Source organism: Olea europaea, chromosome 11 (genome assembly GCF_002742605.1).
Source record: "Olea europaea var. sylvestris chromosome 11, O_europaea_v1, whole genome shotgun sequence".
Lineage (NCBI taxonomy): Eukaryota > Viridiplantae > Streptophyta > Magnoliopsida > Lamiales > Oleaceae > Olea > Olea europaea.
Window position 1 is genome coordinate 13,773,726 of NC_036247.1, and position 23,727 is coordinate 13,797,452.

At 33.8% G+C, this 23,727-nt stretch overlaps 2 protein-coding genes and 1 pseudogene across 4 annotated transcripts in view; 1 reads left to right on the top strand and 2 right to left on the bottom strand.

The window, feature by feature from the left end:
- Nucleotides 1–566: 566 nt before the first annotated feature.
- On the bottom strand, nt 567–6,341 carry LOC111403489 (nuclear transcription factor Y subunit A-1-like). 2 transcript variants are annotated; one of them, XM_023032014.1, is made up of 6 exons: nt 6,167–6,341; nt 4,984–5,312; nt 4,590–4,696; nt 4,398–4,460; nt 1,617–1,778; nt 567–1,265 (listed from the first exon to the last, which is right to left on the bottom strand). In XM_023032014.1, the coding sequence occupies exons 2-6, from the start codon at nt 5,228–5,230 to the stop codon at nt 939–941; spliced, it is 906 nt and encodes a 301-aa protein (XP_022887782.1). In that variant the 5' UTR covers nt 5,231–5,312; nt 6,167–6,341; the 3' UTR covers nt 567–938. The 2 variants fall into 2 exon arrangements, with proteins under 2 accessions (XP_022887782.1, XP_022887783.1); XM_023032015.1 differs by having other exon boundaries at nt 751–1,265; nt 5,005–5,312; nt 6,167–6,340.
- A 10,402-nt stretch (nt 6,342–16,743) lies between these two features.
- Nucleotides 16,744–18,538, bottom strand: LOC111403490 (annotated as a pseudogene).
- A 1,211-nt stretch (nt 18,539–19,749) lies between these two features.
- LOC111403492 (chaperonin-like RbcX protein 2, chloroplastic) overlaps nt 19,750–23,727 on the top strand; it is a 14,462-nt gene continuing 10,484 nt past the window's right edge. The window contains exons 1-6 of one of the 2 annotated variants that reach the window (XM_023032017.1): nt 19,750–19,945; nt 20,319–20,638; nt 21,925–22,016; nt 22,103–22,160; nt 22,249–22,314; nt 22,406–22,516. In XM_023032017.1, coding sequence (XP_022887785.1) covers nt 20,333–20,638; nt 21,925–22,016; nt 22,103–22,160; nt 22,249–22,314; nt 22,406–22,516 — 633 coding nt within the window. In that variant the 5' untranslated portion in view covers nt 19,750–19,945; nt 20,319–20,332. Of the gene's footprint in view, nt 19,946–20,259; nt 20,639–21,924; nt 22,017–22,102; nt 22,161–22,248; nt 22,315–22,405; nt 22,517–23,727 lie in introns of those variants that run through there. The other variant, XM_023032016.1, reaches the window with a different exon arrangement.

A 23,727-nucleotide genomic window follows, 5' to 3' on the forward strand; every position in this document is an offset into this window, starting at 1 on the left:
AAAAAGTCTCGCGAAGGATATTGCAATGACTTCGCCCAAACATATATGGAATATTCTAAGTGTACATAATTGACAACGTAATGGTGTTCATAATGTCAAAATGGTACCCCCCTATTGGAGGTGGCGCCTGTGGGCCCAACGCCTCCTCCAATGGGAAGGCACCACCTCGGGATTATGGACACCGTTATAGTGTTCATTATGTACCCCAAGAAGGGTCCAACAAATATTGGTAAAAAACATAGATCTTCGAATCTCATATGGGATTGACACCTGTCCAGTGCGAAAAGGTCAAGTGACCCAATAACTGTGTGGCTGACGACTGAAGTCCCTATAAATGGCAACCGTGACATGGAGATCCTAAAATAGAAAAATTCCTTGTTGGCTAAATTTCAACCTGCACTAATGAAGTGAAAACATGGACACTTTCGGAGGGAAGCTCAGAGAAATAAGCATGTTTTGTGAAGATGTGAAATTCTCCCATTTAATAATGTTTCATGATACCTGTCTGAATTTCATCCACAAAACACACCATGATGTACAAATGTCAATTATCAGAAATAAAAAAATATCATCCAACCACCGAAAGCTAACATTTCATAAAACAATCAGCATCCACACACACACTTTCAAGTCCAGAAAAGGGTGAAGCAGCAGTGAGGGGGGGAATAATGCTAATCCCAAAACCAACTTTACATAGTTCTAACATCTAACTAGAGAAAAAACACTTTTTCCTACTCCAACTTCGTCTGATCCAGTCCTATGTGCATTTTGTACAAGGAAGAACAATGAACTTTAAACAAGATAAAAAAGTTAATTTATCTTCCCTCATCTCTGCAAGCTAAAAGAAACACAGCCAAGAATGAATTGCCGTCCACCTCAGGGAAGCCAAGATTCAAACAAGAAACCAGCATTACATAGCTTTCAGTAACCATAGAAACTCACTGCATGGCAAGTGAGCGATTTGATACAATATTTCTCCACTGCTGATTTGAAGTGCACCCTTCCTCTCTCGCGTCCGACAAGTTAATTTGCTTTCTAACACTGCTGATATCATTATTGCAAGAAAGTTCGGCCTTCAGCACTTTCATTTCGCTAGACTCGGAGGGCAAGGTCTCAGAACTGGTTGAAGTAAGGGACTGTGTTGAGATGGCAGAACCAGAACGCGTCTCCTTTGAGGTGTCTGCATCAGACTTCTTTGCAAAACGTCCTCCTGAACCTCTTGCCCTCCTCAAAGCATGCTGGTGTCGGGACTCGTGAAGATAAGGCTGAAAGTCAACAAAGAGAAACAATTACCAGCAATACAGAGATGGAACTCTACAGAAAGAACTCCAGGATCATGAATCAGCATACATGCTCACATATGTTACTTTTTTTGCTTACTTTTAAGTTAAGGAAAAAAAAAAATCCTTATTCAGAAGTAACTCAGTTTTTTGTCAAAATAAATTACTTATTTCCAACTTTGACAAATAATTTTTTATTTTATTTTAACATAATTATTCATTTATAACTTATAGGTGAACTTCTAAACTTAGCCAAGTATGCTCTTATCTTTGTTGCTTAAGAATTCTATGTCGGCAACAACCCATTAGGGAAACAAAAATGTTTGCATAACCAACCTTTCGAGCTTTTATCAATTTCTTTTCAAGCTCTGCTTTAGCACGTGATTGCCTTCTACGAAGAATCCCATGGTACTGCTTGGCATTCACATACACAGGCTCCTGTGCCATTTCCATTGGCAGCATCATCCTTGTATGATGCACATCATATATAATAGGAACCTGATCAAAAGAACAAACATAATCTTTCATTTTTTTATTTTTTATTTTTATTTTCAGAACATTATGAGATTACACCACATCAAATTAAAATTATTAAATTGAAACAACTTTCCCAAGAATGTTGAAAGATCATATGATAAGAGCTAATGTACTCAAATTTATGGCAACTACAATATTGACTGACTGATCAGAAGTCTTTAGCCTAAAGTAATAAATTGATACAAAAGGTAGCTTTTGGGATATCATAACTATGCCTTCTTATGGTAGCAATTTTGCCGTCCATTAAGAAAAATAAACAATGGAAAATAAAGGCAGTGTGTGAAATTTATTAAATTATCCCAATCCCCTTTTGCTAACCCGATATTGAGCTGCACGCTACCTATTAACACAATAACAAATGTAATCAAATTTTTCAAGTATTACAAATGAGCAAAAATAGAAGAAAAAATAGATTCTTAAAAAAGTTGACTGTGCATGAAACTCCTTACAGGTTAACAACTGAACCAAAATTAAATAGTAACTCCACATTTGGACAGGATCTAACATTTCATTAGCGGGCTCCAGCTAAATTGACAGATGGCTGTTCACTAGCATCAACAGTCACGTCACAGCTTAACTTCTTGATCACATGCAGCCACAATCAATGCACAGCCATGGACCAGCATCAGCCTTCACCAATGACACTTAGTTACTTTATGTCTAGTGCTATAAGTCTTTTGTAGAATATAGAGTGTAGGTTCTCTTCGGTTTTAATAGCATTTGATGTCTACTCACGTAATTTGGCAATTTTGTCTCAAGAATAGTACAAGGGATATTGAGTGCAATTGTTTCTTCACTTTTCACAGAGGATGAGAGTTATGTATTCCATATCATATTCACACCTGTAATCGATACACTTCACTCTAATAAAGTTGAGAATCTACCTATCACATTGCCACCAAAGTCAATCATTCCACGTCATCGACATCATACCGAAATTGATATCACCTATTCTTTTTCATGACTGTCACGTTGACTTAGTTTTGATATTTCCTCTATTACATGATGCTCCCTGGGTTGCGACATTATTTTCCAAGTCCATTATTCAATTGCACACTTTTCCTATTGATATTAGGATGTTGCCCACCAATTATCAGCATACTGTATCAGCTCCTTATTTTGCTATCAATTTTCTGAAATTTCATGCCAAATTAAAACGACAAATTATTTTCGATCATAAAATTTTTGAGCTTACTTTTGAGGTACAACATAAGTGTGGAGACTCTAGTGATATTTATTACGCTTTATTGTGTGTTTCATTCATTCGGTTTCCTACACACGAAAAAAAAAAAAAAAAGATTTTTTATCATACATATAAAGAAAGCGTTATTAATGGGCCATCACATTTGAATGAAAGTTACATTTTCAATGTGGAAGAATTATTTCCTTATCAAGGTACATTCGAGCCTACGATGTTGCCATCATTTTTTTCTACAAGCCAGTCTACAGTACTAGTTCCTTGTGCTTCTCTTTATGCACAGCTAGTTGAAAATTTTGTGGATGAATTGCATAAGTTTTTTATTTTTGGAGTTCCCTATCACAATTTGGTTAGAAGGAGAGATCGTCCTCCTTTGTAAGATCATGACCTTCAAGATGATTTGCAGCTTCAGTTGTCATTAAGTGATCAGTTCAAATATTTGGTTAATAAGAAAGAAAGTCCTCCTTAGTCTGAGTTCAACGAGATGTTGTTGTCCAAGGTTCAATATAAGCATTTGGCCAAGACAAAAGATAACCTCCTTGGAGTACGAAGTTTTAGCCTACCTTGCCGGAGTCGAGTGCTCTCAGTCGGGGAGAAATGATGCAATATTAAAGAGAAATTATGATATTTAGTTTCTAATTTTAATATTTATTCTAGGAAACATAATAAGCGTGTTGATTTCGTTGATTTTAGAATAATTTCTTGTTCAAATTAACACTAGTTTAGACCCTATATAAAGGGGTCTTTTGCGTTGTAATAAATCAACTTTTGATAATGAAATTTCTTCCCGTCTTCTTATCTCTTTTCTCCCTCCTTTCTCTTCTTCTCCCCCTTTCCCTTCTCTTATAGTTCTCCTATATAGTATTTGGCATCAAATTGCCTAGATTTTCTCCCAAGTTTTTACCCCCTCTTTGGCATTATTATTTAGTTTTTCTACGTTTTAATAAATGGAATTTGTTATCATTTACAATAGTCTTCTTTAAAGCTTTCTTTACTCGTTTTAACCCAATTTGTGCAATCAACTTTATAGCAAGCGTGTCTAGAAGTAGTCTAGCGAAGATAACTCCTTCCAACACCAGTGTCCATTTCTGAGCCTCATGTAAGGTGCCCTGTGCTACGATGACGTCTTTTTATATTCCCTCAACCTATAGTACATGCTATGAAGTTCTCCCAAAAAATAAAAAAAAAATAAAAACAAAAAGAAAGCGAAAAGAAAAATAAGGCCAACTGCATTAAACAGGAATGAAAACAAGAAGCTGGGCAACCATAATCCCCACCTATAAGAAAGTACATACTTCCCTTTTCACAATTTAATAATGGAGAAAAGAAAATAAGAAATGAACCGCTGCATTCAAAACAAAAGTTACCACTCATGCACATACCGAAGGCTGGCTGTAAGCTGCCATCATTCCTCCATATGGATCGTAAGGATTCATAGCACAGGCCTGAAAAGGAGCTCAAAAACGTAAAGAAATGTTTTACATGATAAAAACACAAACTTCAATAAAACTATCATGACGTTGGAAGTGAGCTACATATGACATAGTTTTAAGTTCTAATTGAAGCATTCTTACAATTGAGTGCCCAACAAGCTCAGGCTGTGGGGGCTGCTTGTCACCACTCCGGCGTATGGCTGCTGAATCTTGCTGAAAAATCTGATCCACCTGTCCATAATTTCTATCTAGCCTTGAAAAGATGTTGCATTAGTATCAACTTTCATACATGATATAACAAGAAAGAAATTCAACATAATTTTAGCATATAAAACCAATAAAAAGTTTTATTTTAACAAGGACTTCACTTATCTACCAACAAAAACCAACTTCAGCAGACAGCTCTAGTCTGACTCAACCGATAAATGGGACAAGAATGTATGAACTAGAAATATGTCTTGGCAATCAGAGAGAGTTCTGAGAATATTAAAAGAAACATTTCTTCAAAAGAAATTGGCATGTGCCAAAAAGGCACCTGGAGTTTCACATATAGTACCTTCTGATTGTTTGATAACATTGTCTTCTTCATTTATGCCACCCTCAGACTGTGATTGGCTATCCATCGACTGGTCCATTGATGACAAATCTGAATAATTGTGTCGCATTATTGACGTGTTGAAGCTTCCAGTGATATTGCACCATGGTTGAGCATGTACCAAAGATTCTGAAACATTGTAAAGATGGGAATCGCCTTGAGTGACGCTCGGAGTCTTGGATTGCATGCTCTTAGTTTCTCCAGTAGACTTACGATGGAAGAATTCACGTCCTTACAGGAAGCATTGACAAAATAATGCCCGACCAGCCCTGGGGGAAAAATAAATTTGATTGTGAAGCTTAGGTTTTTCACAAGTCAAATCATACAATCTTATTCTTCAGATTTTTGGCTTTCCATCAAAAGCTCTTCTGAGAAATAACCTATTCAATGTTGCTCATGCAAAAGAAATTAACGCTTAACTTTGCTTTTGAATTTCCATTGCTACATTTGCAAAAACACATTTCCACTACTTCCAGATACAGAATTCCTAAATTAATTTGCACTTGTTTCCAATTTAAATTAACCCAAAACATGCTTATAAGTTCAATGTTCTGCTTTTCACACTTCATAATCCAGATACCAAATAGGTATAAATGTCAACTAAATCAAGAAACTACTGAGCAAGATTTTGAGAGAGAAAAATTGGATTACTGATTCATCATACATATTCAAGAGACGAGATTGTAAATACTGTGCTTTTCTATCTCCCACCCGTAAATACTACATTTTCATCTGCCACCGCCAAAAAGTGTTTTTTGTTTTTACAGTGCAGAAAATCCTTTTGACAATTACTTCACTGTTCCGACAGTAATTATTTAAAGAATCAAATGAAACCTAGTATTTTTAGTCACAATTAAAGCTACGCGTCTTCAATAGTCAAAATTACAATAATCGAAGATCACCCTCACGAAAAATCACCAAAATTACACGAAAAGACAAAGAACTTCAAGAACCAATCGAACCAGTTTTGCTAACAATAACAGTATCAGTAACTAAATATGCATCACATTCAAAACCAAAGCACGAAATCAAAATCCCAAAATCCTGTACACGCATATACACAGAAATAGGATTCCTGCAGTTGGATATATGAAGAATCCCAGCAAATAGATAAAAAATTTACCAATTAAAATGATGAACAGCGACGATTACAGAAAACCCAGATATTTTGGAGGGCTACAAATTTTTTTGGAAGAGAATTTACAGCAGTTTATATGTACTTTGATATTGGAGCGGAATATACGGTGAATAAAATATAAAAATACTTCGTAGAGTATCTGTGCTGATTGAGTCACCTGAAGAAGAATCTAGAAGGGTGGGTGTACTTATTGCACAACACTTTTATTTTTGGGTTAATTTCACAAACGGTCACTGAACTTACAGAAAAATTACAAAACGGTCACTGAAGTCTAAAACTTTCAGTAACGATTACTTAAGTATTGGGACGCATTCAAAAACGGTTACTGAAGTTTAAAAAGTTTCTAAAATGGTCACTGAAATTGAAAAACACTTTATTAAATTTTTTAGTTACATTTGCAGCAATTTTTTGGTTACTTTCAACTACCGATACCATCGAATTTTGATACCGTTGGAAAACCCACAATGTTCTCTTCAATTAACACTCAAAATCTCTCCGTAACACCAAGGAATTCGACCGGAAAATCACCACAAAAGTCGCCCCAAAAAATCTGAAAATCTACCCAGATTTTCAAATTTTTGGACGACTTTTACTGCAATTTTCCAGCGACTTTCGACCAGCAAGACCACCTGATTTTGATATCGTTGGAAAGCCCATAATGTCCTCTTCAATTATCATCCAAAATCTCCCCCAAACTCCAAATGATTCAGCTGGAATAAACCCGTAAAGTCGTCATCCCAAAAAGGCGAAAATCTGGGATGTCAACTTTGTGAGTTTATTCCGACCGAATCTTTTGGAGTTTTTGGGAGATTTTGGATGCTAATTAAAGAGGACATTGTGAGCTTTCCAACAGTATCAAAATTTGGCTATTTTGGTGATCGGAAGTTATCAAAAAATCGCCGCAAAAATCCACCAAAAATCTGAAAATTTGGGTAGATTTTTGCCTTTTCAGGTAGCCAACTTTGTGGGTTTATTCCGGCCGAATCCTTTGGAGTTTGGGGGAGATTTTTTGTTGTAATTGAAGAGGACATTGTAAACTTTCCAACGGTATCAAAATCCGGTGGTATCAGTGGTCAGAAGTGGTCGAAAAATTGTCGTAAAAGTAGCTCAAAAATTTTTAAATTTCAGTGACCATTTTTTAAAGCGTCTCAATACTTAAGTGACCGTTATTGAAAGTTTTAAACTTCAGTGATCGTTTTGTAATTTTTCTGTAAGTTCAGTGACCGTTTGTGAAATTAACCCTTTTATTTTTTCATATACAATATTTTTATTATTATTTTTTTTTTAATGTTTTCTCGACTCAACACACAAGTCATGACTCTCACTGCTCTTGTCATTATAATGGGAATCACTTTTATTTTATTTTTATTTGAATACTAAGATTTAAATCAGGATTTCGACTAGATATTTTAATTGATCTTATTCGAATACTCAACACACATAGTTATTTAAGTTTAAGAGTTTTTTTGGTATAGCTTAAAAGTCAATGAAAATCAAAATTTTGACCGTTATTTAACTATTTCAGTCGTCATTTTTGAATTATTCCCTCATAAGTAGGATGCACTTTATTTTTAACGATCAAAAAATTAATTATTAAAATCCCTACTAAACAAGTACTAAATATAAATATAAAGAGGGTGTTTGAAGGGTGATGCTTCAAGATTTTTTTATTTTTTTTTAAATGCATTATTCAACTCAACAATGCTCTCAATTTGCTTGTTATTACGGGGATCACTTCTTTTTTTTTTTTTTTTTTTTTTTCCTTCTCCCGACTATTGAGATGTTTGATCACAGAAAAAGGAGACATGATTTCTATGAGTTATTTTGACTAATCTTATTGAAATAAGTGTAGTTTTTTTTTTTTTAGTTTAACGGAGTCTTCTCAACTAAAATTTTAATGGATTTTGAAAGATTGTAAATCAATTTCGTGAATTTGAACAGATTTTTTAATTTTTTATAAGAGTCTCATCAAATATGATAAAATTTCAAAGGATTTGATTATATTACTCTTATGCTTGAAATATATCTAAATCATTTAAAATCTATCTATTTATGAAATATTTATAAATTCACTATTTATCGAGGAAATCTAAATTATAAAGGATTTCATTGATTTTTCAATTCAATTGAGAACGCCCCTTAAATAAAAAGGGGTTGTGCTTAGTGTACATAATTTATGCATATAGGGTATCCATACCCTTCACGAGGCTTTTCCAATAAAAAGAGTAAAATAGTGTTTAAAGGACAAAGACAAATTTTTTTAAAATTCTATTATATATTGTTGTCGATATTCATCTCCTGCAAGTGTACGGATCGTAACAAGTAATAAAGTAGATCGAGGAGTCCAAATGTCATTCTCACGAGAATTACTATTTAACAATTGGTTCAATCATTCCTAACTTTAATTTGATCGAAAAAAATAATAAGTTTTGTGATTGGTGTTTAAATTGTTATAACTAAACTATCTAACTTACACAACTTATCGAATTTGGGTTTTAAAAGTATGAATATGGATGCTAGGACTTATAATTTTACGTATGATCCTCTTTAATTCGCCAATCAAGATTCATTATAATGGTCGTGTTCGATCGAATTATTCTAAAGTATTCAATTTACCACATCTCGAGTTCTCATTGAGCTTATTTAATTTAATCACATATCTCTATAGGTTAGTTAAGGAAATATTAGTTCTAATAATTCATCTAGCGATCGCAATAATTAATATAGGTATTTCTACACGTAATACTAAATTATCAAATTTTATTGCATGGTCTAAATTTATAAATCACCTCGAATAAAATTAACACATGTACATTTAAAAAAACTTGAATCTTAAATAAAAGAAATAAAGGGTCATACATAGATTACATTGTTCGCTATAACTATGAATTAAGCTATTCCTAATAGTGAAAGAAAAACACAGAGTATAGAATTCATTATCGGGTTTTAATCATGGAAATAATTTGATCTTACACCAAGATCTTTTTCAACTTCAAAAGTCTTCAAATCCTAACTTTTGCTCTTTTATCTTGGTGATTACGTATTTTTCTCTCCCCCAAATTTTGTGTAACTCCATCAAAAGTGTCAAAAATGTGCCCCTAGATACACCTAGATAGCGCCGCAATACCAAAGGAGTGGCGCCGCAGCATAGCGACTCTATATTGGTGGCGCCTTGGCGCCATGATGTGGCACCACTTTTCACGCGAAAGTTTGTTTGCACTTTGTTTAGTATTTTTATCATAATTTTCTTTTTCAATATTTGATTGAGGAGATTTAAATTGGGTTGTAAAGATAATTCAAAAGGCTACAACTTTACTTGAAATAGCCTTTTTCCAATTCGAATGTTTACTAAGTCAAAAATGGGTTTTAATTTTGAGTTAACACTCTGGAACATACTTTTGTGGTTGAAATCGATTCGTGCCCATGTTTCACGCCCTGTTGACTTATAATTGTGAGATTCGACACAACTTTTGTGCATTTATTCTTTAGTCACCAAACTTTGGACTTTGCCACTCTTTTCGCTAATTTTTGTTCGTTCGTTTCAATTCCACTTCCATTTATTGAGTTTCACTTAATAAACAAAATATAAAATAAATTAGACTATAATTATTGAAAATAATTATTAAATGCCTATATTTTTTGCTCCAAATAAATATATAAAATACACATATCATATCTCTTTACAGTGTAGCTTAAAAAATTATTAAAAATGTCATCATTAATTTTAGTCACATATTTAATGAAATTCACAATCTTTATTAATTTTAACCATACATTTCATAAAAATTATTAAAATTTACAAAAATCTAATTGGTAATTTGACCAAACCAAGTAGAGACTGTAAAAATTGGACCCGTTACTCAATTTTCATTATTTTCTAGAATTTTAACCAAGTAATTTTACTTTTATTATTATTTATTAATTTTTTTTAAAAAAAATTAATATAATTTTAATCGCAAATGGCATTAAGGAAATTGCTTGTTTTTTATTTTTATTTTCGATTATTTTTATGCATTGCACTTTTAACGGAAAAAAATAGACAATATATACCTTTAAAGATCCGTGTTCTAAAATCAGGTAGAAAATTTCACATTTCACAAATTAGATAATTAATATTTAAATATTAAATATACAATTTTCATCACAAACTCTAATCAATTTCCCCCCCTCTCTCTCTCTATATCTCGCTCTCACCCCTCTCTCTCTCGTCTCCTTCTCTGAGCTGCATTGGGAGCTACAATGTCGCCATCAGAGCTTCTCTTCATCTATCGATCGGAGCTATAGCGGTGATGACCCACAATTGGGAGCGTCGTGTGGAATAGAGCTTCTCTTCACCGAAGCTGCAACGGATTTACAACGGATTTAATCTAATTTTTGCAAAAGATCGTTGACAGTGGTAGGTTTTTGCGCATATCTGACCTGATTTTTTAGCATGGTCGTCAGTAGTGGTTAGTTTTGCACAGATCTGATTGGTAGCAATTGTTTTTTCCAAAATGATGGTGTTGGTGAGGAGGTTGTGGTGAGGTAGTGATGTTTGATCATGGTGAGGTGGTGGTGGTGGCGGCGACGATGGGGTTGGTGAGGAGATGGTGGTGAGTTGATTGTGGTGGTCGTCGTTTAATCCCTGGTTGTTGTGGTGGTGATGGTGGTTGTCGCTGTGGCCTCGAATTGGGACATGGTCATTAGTTATCGGGGTTAAAATTGTAACAAAAAAATAATATATGACTTAAATAATTATTAATTTGTAACAGTATTTTGATAGTTTGTGACTATCTAATAAGTTGTGATTTATGACCAATAAATAAATTGTGAAGTAATAAGTTGTAACTTATAATACTTGTAACTTACGACCAATAAATAAATTGTGACATATAAATTTTTGATTTGTAATTGATGAATAAAATTTTTGAATTGTAATCGTATAATAATTTGTGGCATAAAAATTTTTATTTGTAACCAGATTATATAGATATGTAACTTTAATATATTTAATTAATAAAATATATAATTAATTAATCAAATTATCTAGATCCGTGACTTTAATATATTTAATTTATAAAATATATAATTAATTAATTAAATCATAAATAAATTATAATAAATACCCAATTTTTGAAATTTGAAACCTTTATTCTAACTTTGAAACAGGTGATACTTTTAACTTCTTGATTTTGAATTTTTCCCATATATATTTCACATAACTTGTGCTCATAAAATTAAGACCCAACCCAATGACAAAACTTTATAAACAATATTTTCGGTAACTTGATCAATTTATTATTGGCTTCAAGAAAAGAAAAACAAAACCAAAGAGATTGAGAAAATCACATAAGCCGTAGATTTCAAAGACAACCAGAACAACGATTTCTTGCCAAAAATCCGGGAAAATAGCATCTAACTCTAATTTCATCCTAGAATCCTGTTAAGAAACAAACAAAAAGTTTACGTTCAAAAACACGATTTAACACTAAACACGAATTTTTTACATCATGCGACATTAAGGAATTTAAATAGAATACAGGAAAATATCTCATCTTTCACTTGAAGTAGCTTCTTTCAACTCATCAAGTGATGCAGGAAACAACTCTATATAACGACTGCCAAGTGTCATCCTATCCTTGGCCAATGCTGCTTTCGCATCGTCTACATTTGCGAATTCCACAAAAGCTTCACCGGTTGGCCTCCCATCAAAATTGTAGGTTATGTGGATTGTCTCTTCTGACAAAGTAGCATTCTTAAAGAAATCTAATATGTCACTCTTCCCAGCTGAAAACGGCAATCCCCGCATTCGTAATATAGTTGTTGGCTCACCCATGTCCTTCCCTTCAAACGATTTTGTCAACAACCTGAATAGAGAAAGTTATTAGCATCTTAACTGGTCTTTTCTCATCTACAATATACATGCATCACGAAAGTACACACCTTTTTGAATAAATAGCAACTCTTTTCACATGTGATTGAGCAAACCATAAAAGTAAATGTAACTTCATTGGAATCATAGCAAATATTTCATCATAAAGTTATCGGTATGATCCATGCTAAATGCACAAAAAAAAAAAAAAAAAAAGGATTAAAACATAGAGCCTTGGCACATGATCACAAATAATTGTCTAACTGTAGTTTTGGCATTAGATATTTAGCAGTGCCTATATATAATATGCTCTAATTTCGACCGTTTACTATCATACATATTTTCACTTCCATTCACCCTGGATAATTGCAAAAAGTACACAAAATCATAGATTAATGAACAGTCAAAACCTTATGAGCCCATATAATGAAGTCATCAACAAATCAATTGAAATTCAACCCAAGAGAGGGGAAAAAAGAATACATATAGATTGAAAAGTTAAATGTAAATGAGCTATCTTAAAAGTGATCCAAGGAACAGCTGAAAGAAAAAAGTTCAAAAATATCATAAATGAAGGAATGGTTCTGTTGATTTCCACAGGAGGTAACAGAGAATAAATGATAACATTTTTAATATTAGGGATTCTAATTTTTGCCTTTGGATTCTAATTTTTGCCCTTTTTGTTAGTTTTCATTTGGGTTTTAATTCAAATTGAAACTAACTAGAGTCCAATTCAACCTACTTAATTTATTGAAAATGAAGCTGAAAAGTCCATAATGATAACAAAATATAGTATCATTAGAAAACTGGACCGTAAGATTCTACGAATAGAAGATCCAATAACTTGATCCAACAACTGGATTGTAAGATTCCACGATTATAAGATCCAACAACTTGATCCGATCAATTTTGTCATGTTGCGATTGTAGAATCTTAAGATCGTAAGATCCAAATCTCAAGTTCAAGAACCATGAGTGAGGCACTCCAAAATTTCAATTTCCTCACAAGTCCCTGACATATCTACCTCAACTCATTAACACAAAAATAATGGAACCCACTTCCCGACACCCATTATCTTGAAGAAGTGTTTGCCTTGCTAACCTTGTTAACTTCCTCATAGCATGTTTGGCAAAGCTTAATTTTTTTTTTAAACTGGTTATACATATTTTTTATTCACGCATTTCTTAGGACCCACAATTTACCAATCAGTTATTATCCACATATTCCATAAGACACACAACTTATAAGCATTTAATAGCCCTACCAAACATACACTGAATCCTTATAGAGCATATACTAGAAGGATTGAACATTTGTTGAACTTTTACCTAGAACTGGGAAAATGGCTATTTGTGTATAATTGAAGGTTGCATTTGATCATAAGACTGCCAGGTCCAAAGGAACACCCCTAATCTCTTCTCCTAAAGGCCAAGCTCGTTGATGCTAACTCACAAGTGTTAACGTTTTGTTGTTTCACCAAAACAGATTGCAATATCAAAATACAATTTTTTATCGAAGAACTTGTTTTGATGATGAAATTGAAAGGCTTCCTTCAATTTTTTTTGTTTAAAAGACTCTCCCCTCTTAATGAAGAAAGGCTCCCTCCAACTTAGTTCTATTGATTTATGTTTTTGTTTAGGTATTTTGCCTATATTTGGCTCATGTTTATAAATAGTATATAAACACATAAACCAATTTTTACCACACATATTCGAAGGACCCACAAATATTACCTATACCACTCATTTCTATCTATTTATTATTTAGGCCCTGTTTGACTCACATTCTTTCAAAAAAGTACATTATTAAACAGTGATTTAACATTATTTCAACCATATATTTTTCAATAAAATAATATTACATGAAAATCCAAAATTTTTTCTTATTTTTTAACTACACATTTTTCATCAACACACTATTCAAAAATGTATTCTTATGAAAATAATGTGGCTCAAACAAGGGCTTAAACTATTAAAAAACACTTATCAAACATGCTCTTAGTATTTCTCCCACCATTTCCACCCTTTTTTTGTCTAAGATAGGCTAGCGTGTCCCAACGCATACCTACAACGAGAAAAAGAAGCAGCCATATATTACCAAAATTGTGAATTTTCAAAGACTTTCTTGAGCTAGGGCGTGATATAGATATTTAGTTCTTTATTTTCTTTTTCATTTCTCTTCTTCTAGTCCTCGATATAGCCAAAAAAAAAAAAAAAAAAAAAAAAAAAAAAAAAAAAAAAAAAAAAAAAAAAAAAAAAAAAAAAAAAAAAAAAAAAAAAAAAAAAAAAAAAAAACTCATTAGCTGGATTTTGAAACCCATTTCTCATCTTCATTTCTCTCCCAAAGTTGTCTCATTCATTGTAATCAAGTACACGTATTGTTCCTTTTTTCTCTTTAATTTCCTCGAAAAGTTGAGGATGAAATTGAGCCAATGAGAATGATTGATTACTAATAAAAGTGCCACTACGAAGAATTTCCATGATTAATGAAGTACACCTAGAACTCGTATTGATATGGGTCGAGAACACATTGTTAGGAGGGGAGGGGAGACCAAAATTAACATGGGATGTTGTAGTTGTTAAGGATACACATTGATTTGGATCCTATTAGGAGTGAACCGAACGATATAGGGAATAGAGAAATAGAATTCTAGGGAAAAATCTTATAGCTTGTTTATCTCTCATTGTACTCTCCTTATAATTTAAAGGTTAAGCAAAATTTTAACTTTAACCATACATTTCATGAGATTCACAACTATTACTCACTTATCCACCAAGCATTTCTATCATATTAGTTTCAACAACTTATTTTGAAACCCAAACAAGCATTTAATTTGTAGTTGTTGTAAACCGAATGAGCATTGTTGCTATGAACTAATGAATAATGAAGTCAGACCGGCATCCTTTGAGAAAGGTCTAAAATAATAACCCTTTCATTTTTATCTTATCATCTTTGTCAAATTATGAACTCCTCAATCAAACAATTTTGTAGAAGAAAATTATGAAGTGATTCAAATAAATCTCACTTGAAATAGAACTTGAGAGCTAAAATCCCTTCAGTGACACCATGTGGATTATTAATTGTATTCCTAGATGGGGTAATTAGCACAAAACGTCCCTACCTTTCGATGTTTTTGTAGAAAATGCCCACATCTTTCGTTTTTTGGTGGATTACACCCTCACCTTTACCTTTTTTTGCGCAAAGCATCCTTCTGTCAACTCCTCGTTAAAATGCTCCGTTAAATCAAAGGGTAATTAGCATAAAAGGTCCCTACCTTTCAATATTATCGTGCAAAACATCCATACCTTTCATTTTTTGGCATAATTAGCACAAAAAGTCCCTACCTTTCAATGTTATTATGTAAAACGTCCTTACCCTACCTTTCAATGTTATTATGTAAAACGTCCTTACCTTTCATTTTTTAACATTTTCACCCCTACCTTTCACCTTTCATTTCGCAAAAGGTTATTTTCATACATTTTTCAATAAAATGACGAATTTACCCTTCTATTCAAATAAAACAAAAAGAACAGATGAATTACCAACCATAGTCCTTAAATTTTTAAAAAATTACAAAGAAATCATAAATTCTCAACCACCACCACTTTCACAACCTATTAAGCTGCCAACTATAAATCCACATAACACCACCTTTCGGCCACCATGCCCACCGGAATCCACCACCGTAAATGTGGTTGTTTCGGACACATTGGTGACCAATACTATGGGGAATGATATTGGGGATAGTGAGGCAAGGCTGGTAGTAGTGGAGTTCGATACGTGTTGTGGCCGAAAGGTGGTGCTATATGGATCTATAGGTGGTGGCTTGGTAGGGTGGTGAAAGTGGTGGTAGTAGAGAATTTAGGATTTATCTGTAATGTTTTGAAAGATTTAGGACTATGATTGCAATTAATTAATTATTTTTCTTTTCTTTTCTTTTTGTTTTATTTGAATAGGAGGGTAAAATCGTCGTTTTATTGAAAAAATGGATGAAAATGACTTTTGCGCAATGAAAGGTGAAAAGTAGGGTTGAAAATGCTAAAAAAGTAAGGTAGGGACGTTTTGCACAATAACATTGAAAGGTAGGGACATTTTGTGCTAATTATGCCAAAAAATGAAAAATAGGGACATTTTGCACAATAATATTGAAAGGTAGGGACCTTTTGTGCTAATTATTTAACGGAGCACTTTAACGCAGAATTGACAGAATGACATTTTGCGCAAAAAAAGGTAAAGGTGAGGGTGTAATCTGCCAAAAAACGAAAGGTAGAGACGTTTTGTGCTAATTATCCTACTAGATGTCATCAACATTTATCTAACAATAGTATCATATAATATCTATAATTCTAAAAGTACCAAGCAATGGATAGTTCATTGATAATAGTGTTGTTCCAAGCAACGGATAGTTCATTGATAATAGTGTTGTTAGCATGTAAAATAGTTTCAAAGCAAGTGAATCGTGGCCAGTAAATAAGTTGTGCGAACAGTGCTCTATGCCAAACATAGAAGAGTCAAAACAAACTACCATATGAACTAGATTTGTCAGTTTGGTATACTCTTACATACTATTCATCACAGGAAATATTTAGAAGCAGCTAAAACAACGGACAAGAATTAATTAGTAAATTAAAACTAGCAAAATGCAAAATAAATAGTGATACCAAGAAAATGAAGCAATGAATAGCAACGAGGAAAAGCACACAAAAGATAGTCACCTGCCACTGGAAGCTGCCTCTTCCAACTCTTCGTGTGATGAAGGGAAAAGTTCTATATAGCGATACTTCAGGGTCATCCTATCCTTAGACATAGCAGCTTTCGAATCTTCAGCACTTGCAAACTCCACAAATGCTTCTCCAGTTGGCCTTCCCTCTGAATTGACTATCATACGAATTTTGGATTCAGAAAGCACGAAATCCCTAAAAAAATCCATAATGTCCTCCTTGCTGGCAGTGTACGGCAACCCCCTCAATCGCAGGATCCCAGTATACTCTGCCAGGTCCTTGCTATCATCAAAAGACCCAGCCTTTGGAACACCACGATGAAACAAACCACCCTGAGAATCATAAACTTCATTTGCTATGGCCTTATAATAGTCATCCTTTCTGCTTTGAAAAACCTCAACGTATCTCCTGCCAATAGTTTCCCTATTCCTCTTCAGGGCGAAATCTATTTGAAGAGGATAACCCAAAACGCAATAAGCTTCCCCAGTGGACTTGGCCCCCTTGTGGACAAACAGGACGTCGACTACATCTAAATCATGGAAGAAATCAACAATTTCAGCCTCTGTGCAATCAAACGGGAGGCCTCAAAGGCGAACCACAGGGAAGGGCAGTGGAACGCAAGAATACGCAGGAGGCAGTGGAGGTGGAGCATTGTACAAAATACTTGGACCGGGAGGATTTCCATAATATGAAGACCCCTGATCCATCAACCGCTGCCGTTTGAAACCCATTTCGCGTGCATATCCGCCATCCACGAATTTACTTTATTGTCATACAAATACATAGTTATTCACCAGATCAGTACTATATTCATAATAAACCATTGACAAACAACAAATAGACTACTTTCATTTCCAGCTCAACCATTGTTTTGTAAATGAGACTCTTAGCCTATAATGAGAAATTTGGGTAAAATTTATTTTGGTTAGTAGTTTATGAGAGAATATGGGGTTAAAAAAGAAGGACAAGTTGTTTATTTACGTGTAATATTAATATTATTTTATTGAAGAATGTGTGGTTGAAAATAAGAGTGGAAAAAATGTATTAAATTTTTAAAGGGATCGAACAATTGCTTAATCATTATTTTCAAATAAAAACAAAAATCAGAAAAAATAAGCATCCCGGTACTAAGGAAAACATAATTTATATTAAAAAACCCAGTCTAAAACAACCTAAATCTTGATAAACATCTAATAATTTGGATGATAGCTATATTTATAAATATTTGAACAACCAGCTATCTAAGAACGCAACAAAACTAGAAAATAAAACATGATAACGCCTATTTGGCAGCATGAAATTAGGTTTCCAAAATTTGATTTCTGCAAAACAAAAAAAAAAAAAATTAAAAATGCAAACAAATTGAAAACCTGGGTATTGAAAAAAATTAAACCCTGCATTAGACCCACGAAAAAGAAAAAACATGCACAGGTGTTTTCGAGCCACATTCAAGCATAATCAAACTACAGTTTTGAAATAGTAAATCTTCGCATTGTAATTCTGAACCCAGAATATCTGATCGGAGAAAATTAGAAATAACGGATATAACTATCCAATAAAACTCAGATTGGAATTATTAACTGAATTCTGAACACAAATTGTGGGAAAATTATACGGAAAACATAGGTTTTTCAAATGCTTACCCTCTATAGAACATCTCTTGCGTTTTCTAATCAAGTGCTATGTTGATTCTTGCTAAATCTAGTTGGGTGAAAGTTGAAACTGTGCGTTTTGCCTGGAGAGGGAAAAACGAACAAGCCCTAAACATAATTTTTAGCCCTTGTTTGTTTGAGACCATTTTGGGAAAAAATGCATTTGAAGAGTGTATTAATATAAAATATATTTTTAAAAAATAAGAAATTTTTTTAGATATATATTAATCTATTTTAAAGGTTGAACCCTAATTTTAAGGGTCCTCATCGTCCCATCCCTAGAGTATCGTGAGAGAAGTTAATCGCGGGATGTGCTCCAGCAGGTCAGGGAATAAGAGCTGTCTGTACACTGGTACTCACAAAGAATCCCAATTTATATTTCAGGAATCGAATTCTCATACTGCAGCTACCAACAAGGCTGGGTATACACCACTCTTATTCTTTGCACGGTATCTTGAGAGACAACCATTCATATAAAACTTGATAACATTATTTAAGTCGGATTTCAGTAAATTTTGATAAAAGTTAATGAAATGTATGGTTGAAAAGTTATAGATTCCATGAAATATGTGATTAAAATTTATTATTAACTTTGACTTAGAAATTTTAATCCATACCAAATAGGGACTAAATCTAGAGAACGAAACCAATCGTATATATCATTTCATTTTTGATTTCTCTTTATTTTTTGATCGTCCAAGTCAACATGACGATAGCAAGCCTACAAATTAGGACTTCAATAATTTTAAGAATGCCGAGCTAGAAGCCACATGCTCCAAAAATGATCCTACAAAGGTTAATATGCAGTCCCGATCATCAAAGAACTCTCGAATGACACATTTAGCACTTATTTGGACTTTTTTTTTGAATTCTTTTTCAACTACGCACCTCACATAAAGTAATTTTACAAATAAATTCAAAATTTTCCTTATTTTTAAACTATACATTCTTCAAAATATTAATATTTCAAAAGAATAATGTTAATTGTACAATCCATGATTGCCATCTTGGTGTACATTCTATTGAAATTTAAAAAGTGTTGGATCAAAAAGCTTTTTTAAATTATTTAATCATGTGTTGGTACAATATACAAATGAAATGAAAAAGAATGGATATGTAGCATGATTTTGTTTCAAAGTACATTTCCCATAGCTCTACACTATTCTCACACGTGGTCAAAGAGCCACCAAATTGGAAGAACCATCCAGTACTCCACCCTTCAGCGCATGTGTTTACAATATTCTCTGCTTAAAAGTTCAAATCTGTGTTGTTGGACAAATCCAGACCTCACAAATTATTCTGGTCACAGTTTAACAAACCCACAAAAGTGCAATTTTCCTCTTTAACATTTTCCACTAAACACGTTTCCATTTCCAAATTTGAACATTCTTTTGCTCATAACACACACGTCTCTTTGAATTTCAAACGTTTAAAATTAAAAAAGCTCCTGTTTTCTTGGACAACCCATCTTGTGTTCTTGGTTTTTCTTTAGTGGGTTGTCCCTAATTTTCCTTTAAAATAGATTTTTAGGCTGAATTTGGTGTTACAACAAGAATGGTGGGGGCTTTTCCTGTTGTGGGCTCGTCAGTGGTTGATTCGAACACATGTTCATGCCTTTGTTTGGATGTGATGCCTTTGAGCAATTTGAGTAGGGTGGAATCGGTTTTGCCTAGGAATTCAATGGGTCGAAAGCATAGGCCTCGTCCAGGTTCACTGGATTTGAGCAGCTCATTTCTTGATTTTTCATCAGTGAAAGCTATTACACGCACCAAAAATTTGAAAAAACATAGGAAAATGAGGAGGGTGATTGTTGATGAATTGGCTGGACAGTATGAAGATAATTTTGGAGATGTCATTTTCTTTAGTGGGTTGTCCCTAATTTTCCTTTAAAATAGATTTTTAGGCTGAATTTGGTGTTACAACAAGAATGGTGGGGGCTTTTCCTGTTGTGGGCTCGTCAGTGGTTGATTCGAACACATGTTCATGCCTTTGTTTGGATGTGATGCCTTTGAGCAATTTGAGTAGGGTGGAATCGGTTTTGCCTAGGAATTCAATGGGTCGAAAGCATAGGCCTCGTCCAGGTTCACTGGATTTGAGCAGCTCATTTCTTGATTTTTCATCAGTGAAAGCTATTACACGCACCAAAAATTTGAAAAAACATAGGAAAATGAGGAGGGTGATTGTTGATGAATTGGCTGGACAGTATGAAGATAATTTTGGAGATGTCACATCTGTAAGAAATTTTACAATAATCTTTCATATTTTTATGTTCTTGTTGCAAATTTGTCAAATTTTTATTTGTTTCGTATTACATGATTTGAACTTGTATGATAAAATGGTAGAACATGCCGTTAGGTGGTTGGGTTATAAAATTTAACTCGTTGTACAGTTGCTCTAGATTGGACTAATGATGAACCAATTGGGGAATGGACACATATTTGGCCCCGAGAGCCACCCAGATTTTGTGAAGATGGGAGGGCATTTCTTACTGTGGGTTTGGTAAAAACGCGCATGTATGTATAAATGATAGCATGTATGTATAAATGATGCGTAGGGGCATCTCCAATGGTGATGTAAAATTGAATGTAAATTGGTATCTCCAAAATTATTTTTACATCCTCATTTACTGATTTACTGTTGATAGATCTAAATTTAAATTTTGCTTCAATGGAAAGATCTAAATTCAAATTTTTGCTCAAATTTACATTTTTTTGCCAAAAAATGCAATTTGCATTTCCTTACATCTATGCATTTGAGAGGTTTTCATCACTTTGAAGATATAAATTCTATTTTACACCACAATTGGAGATGCTTTAAACCTCTAACTTCGACAAAGAGTGAACCTGCGTGTATTCTTACATGTATTTATATCATGTAAACCTGTGACTTTGATGTGTGAACCCTTCACTTAAATTTTACACACATCAGGATTCCTCAATGATGACTTGATTTTGATGTTCCGGAGTTACTATTGTCATTTCACCAATACTTCAATGCACGTTTGATATGTTGGATGGGGTTGTGGAAGGGAGAAAAGCTAAAATCTCTACATCCCTGAAGGGTATCTATATGTAAAGTATATGTAACTGCAAATTTGGGAGATAGGGAGCATATATTCAAGAAATGGAGAATAACACCTAATTTAGGAGGAGCTAGTATCTATATTGTTAGTGATTATGACTTCCATTTGATTTAAAATAAGATGGCCTTGAGATCATTAACCCCCTGTTTGATAACCCTTATTTTAAAACTCTTTATTTTGCATAATCATTTTCAAATGCACATTCACACTATAAAATATTGTGCATGTAAATCTAAATTTTTTTCCTTACTTTTTAACCACATTCTCCAAAAATTCTCTATTCCAAACAAAGTGTTTCCCAAACAATGGCAATCAAACCAGGGCTAAGTCGAATTCCCTCAGGCGTTCCATCTGGTTCCTGCCCAGAGGCAACTCTGCTATTAATTGAGCAATCAACTATAATGTGTTTCATAGATTGACGAAAATTGTTCTTGCAGCAAATTCTAGACTATTTCACGTACAAAGCCGTGAGGACGGTCTTAAACCAGCTTTATGAGATGAACCCTACACAATACCGATGGTTTTATGAGTGAGTACAAATTTTTATTTTTGCAAATTAGTTTAGCTGTTGGTTACCCTATCAGGCTTTTTAATGTTACCCTTCCGATCTTGTAGTTATGTTGCAACAAATGAGCACGGTTATGGAAAGCGCTTCCTTCGTAACCTTGGAAAGGTAAAGAAAGTTTAAGGCTTACATTAACAAAACAACCCCCCCCCCCTCCCAGCCTCAAAAATTACTTGAAATTCCTTAACTTTCACAGGAGAAGCACGAGCTTGCTGAAAGAGTAATGGTTACGCGCCTTCACCTGTATGGAAAATGGATAAAGGTACGAGAGCGCCAAAACATTATCTTTGTCGAGTTGATGTGGAAACCAGGACTTTAACACTAATCAGTTTTACAAGTATTTTTTCCTTCAGAAATGTGATCACGCTGCAATGTACAAAACTATCTCGGATCAGAATTTGGAGTTGATGCGAGAACGCCTCATCGAGACTGTGATATGGCCGTCCGATGACACAAACACCGAGGTTGTTAGCTGAATTTCTCTCTGTTTATGTTGTTCTTGTAGCCTAAGGAGATATTATCAAGTGTCATGTTTTCAAAAGCACTGCATTCTTCTGTTGTTGATCAAATATTGTATAGAAACCCAACCCATAGGTAGACTAGCATTAGAAATTTTAGAAAATTAAAATTTTAATTTTAGATACCGATATTTAGTCTAGCCGTGCCTTGTCAAACACCAGGAATGCTGTGATGGCTTTTAAAGTTTAATCAGGTAAGATTTGTGAAATGAGAATGCACAGTAGATGAAGGATACGTGGTTATATGAATGGCTATATCTACTGCCAATTAATTTATAAGAAAAAATCGAAAATAAAATTGGGTTTAGTAAAATACTGCACATCAAGAAGTTATTCACATTAATATTTCATACGAATTTGCATACCATGTTCTTATAACTTGTAAGCCCCAAAAGAAATCAAATATCTTCCAAGAAAGTGTATACTGATACCTCCTACTTGCGTCAGTTTTGTCAGTTAAATGTTGAATTTCATCCTCAAACATCGATGTCTGTCCAAGATTCATGCTTGCTCGTAGTTGAAAGAGAGATAAAGACACAAACAAAACAATTAAGCTAAAAAAATTCAAAAATTAAGTAGCATCTATTTGAGTTATTCGTTACTGACCTGACATTTGAGCTAACATTGGATGGCATCATGCATCTGATTGTACTAATGTAAATCAAAACCCAGTTAGTGAACTAGCAGATTTCCAAGGATGTAAGCAGTTTTCTCATCCAAGTCGAGTCCTCGATCAAATCCTTGCAAGTTTTAGGGCTCATTTGGTGGAACTTTTGAAAATTCAAAAGTTGTTTTTAAACTTGTTTGGATAATTTATAAAGGTGTCTTGTTGGGTTAGAAAATTTTTAGAAGTTGGCCTTAATATACTCTTTTACAAAAGGCAAAAGCAAAAGTCCAGCAAACAGGCCCTTAATGTCAATCAAGGGTTGGTTGGACCAAAGTCCCCTTTTACCAGCCTCGAGATGCCGGCGTTGCCAAAAATCCTTGCATGAGCAGACATCATCAATTGAAGGATGGATACGGCTTCCATACCTCAAAACCTTTTCCCTTCCAACCAGTCTGGAGAAACTCGTGGCAATAACCACAAATTCTTCTTGGTAATCGGAATTGGGGCACAGCCTCTTGTGCTGATCAATCCAAAAGCAATAGCTAGCATC

Bases quoted from the DNA above. Each gene is read 5' to 3' on its own strand.
- LOC111403489 (XM_023032014.1), bottom strand. From the start codon at position 5,230: ATGCAATCCAAGACTCCGAGCGTCACTCAAGGCGATTCCCATCTTTAC. The intron at 4,461-4,589 runs GTAAGAATGCTT...GCTCCTTTTCAG, and splicing joins AGCTTGTTGGGCACTCAATT to GCCTGTGCTATGAATCCTTA. The intron at 1,266-1,616 runs GTTGGTTATGCA...GTTGACTTTCAG, and splicing joins AATTGATAAAAGCTCGAAAG to CCTTATCTTCACGAGTCCCG.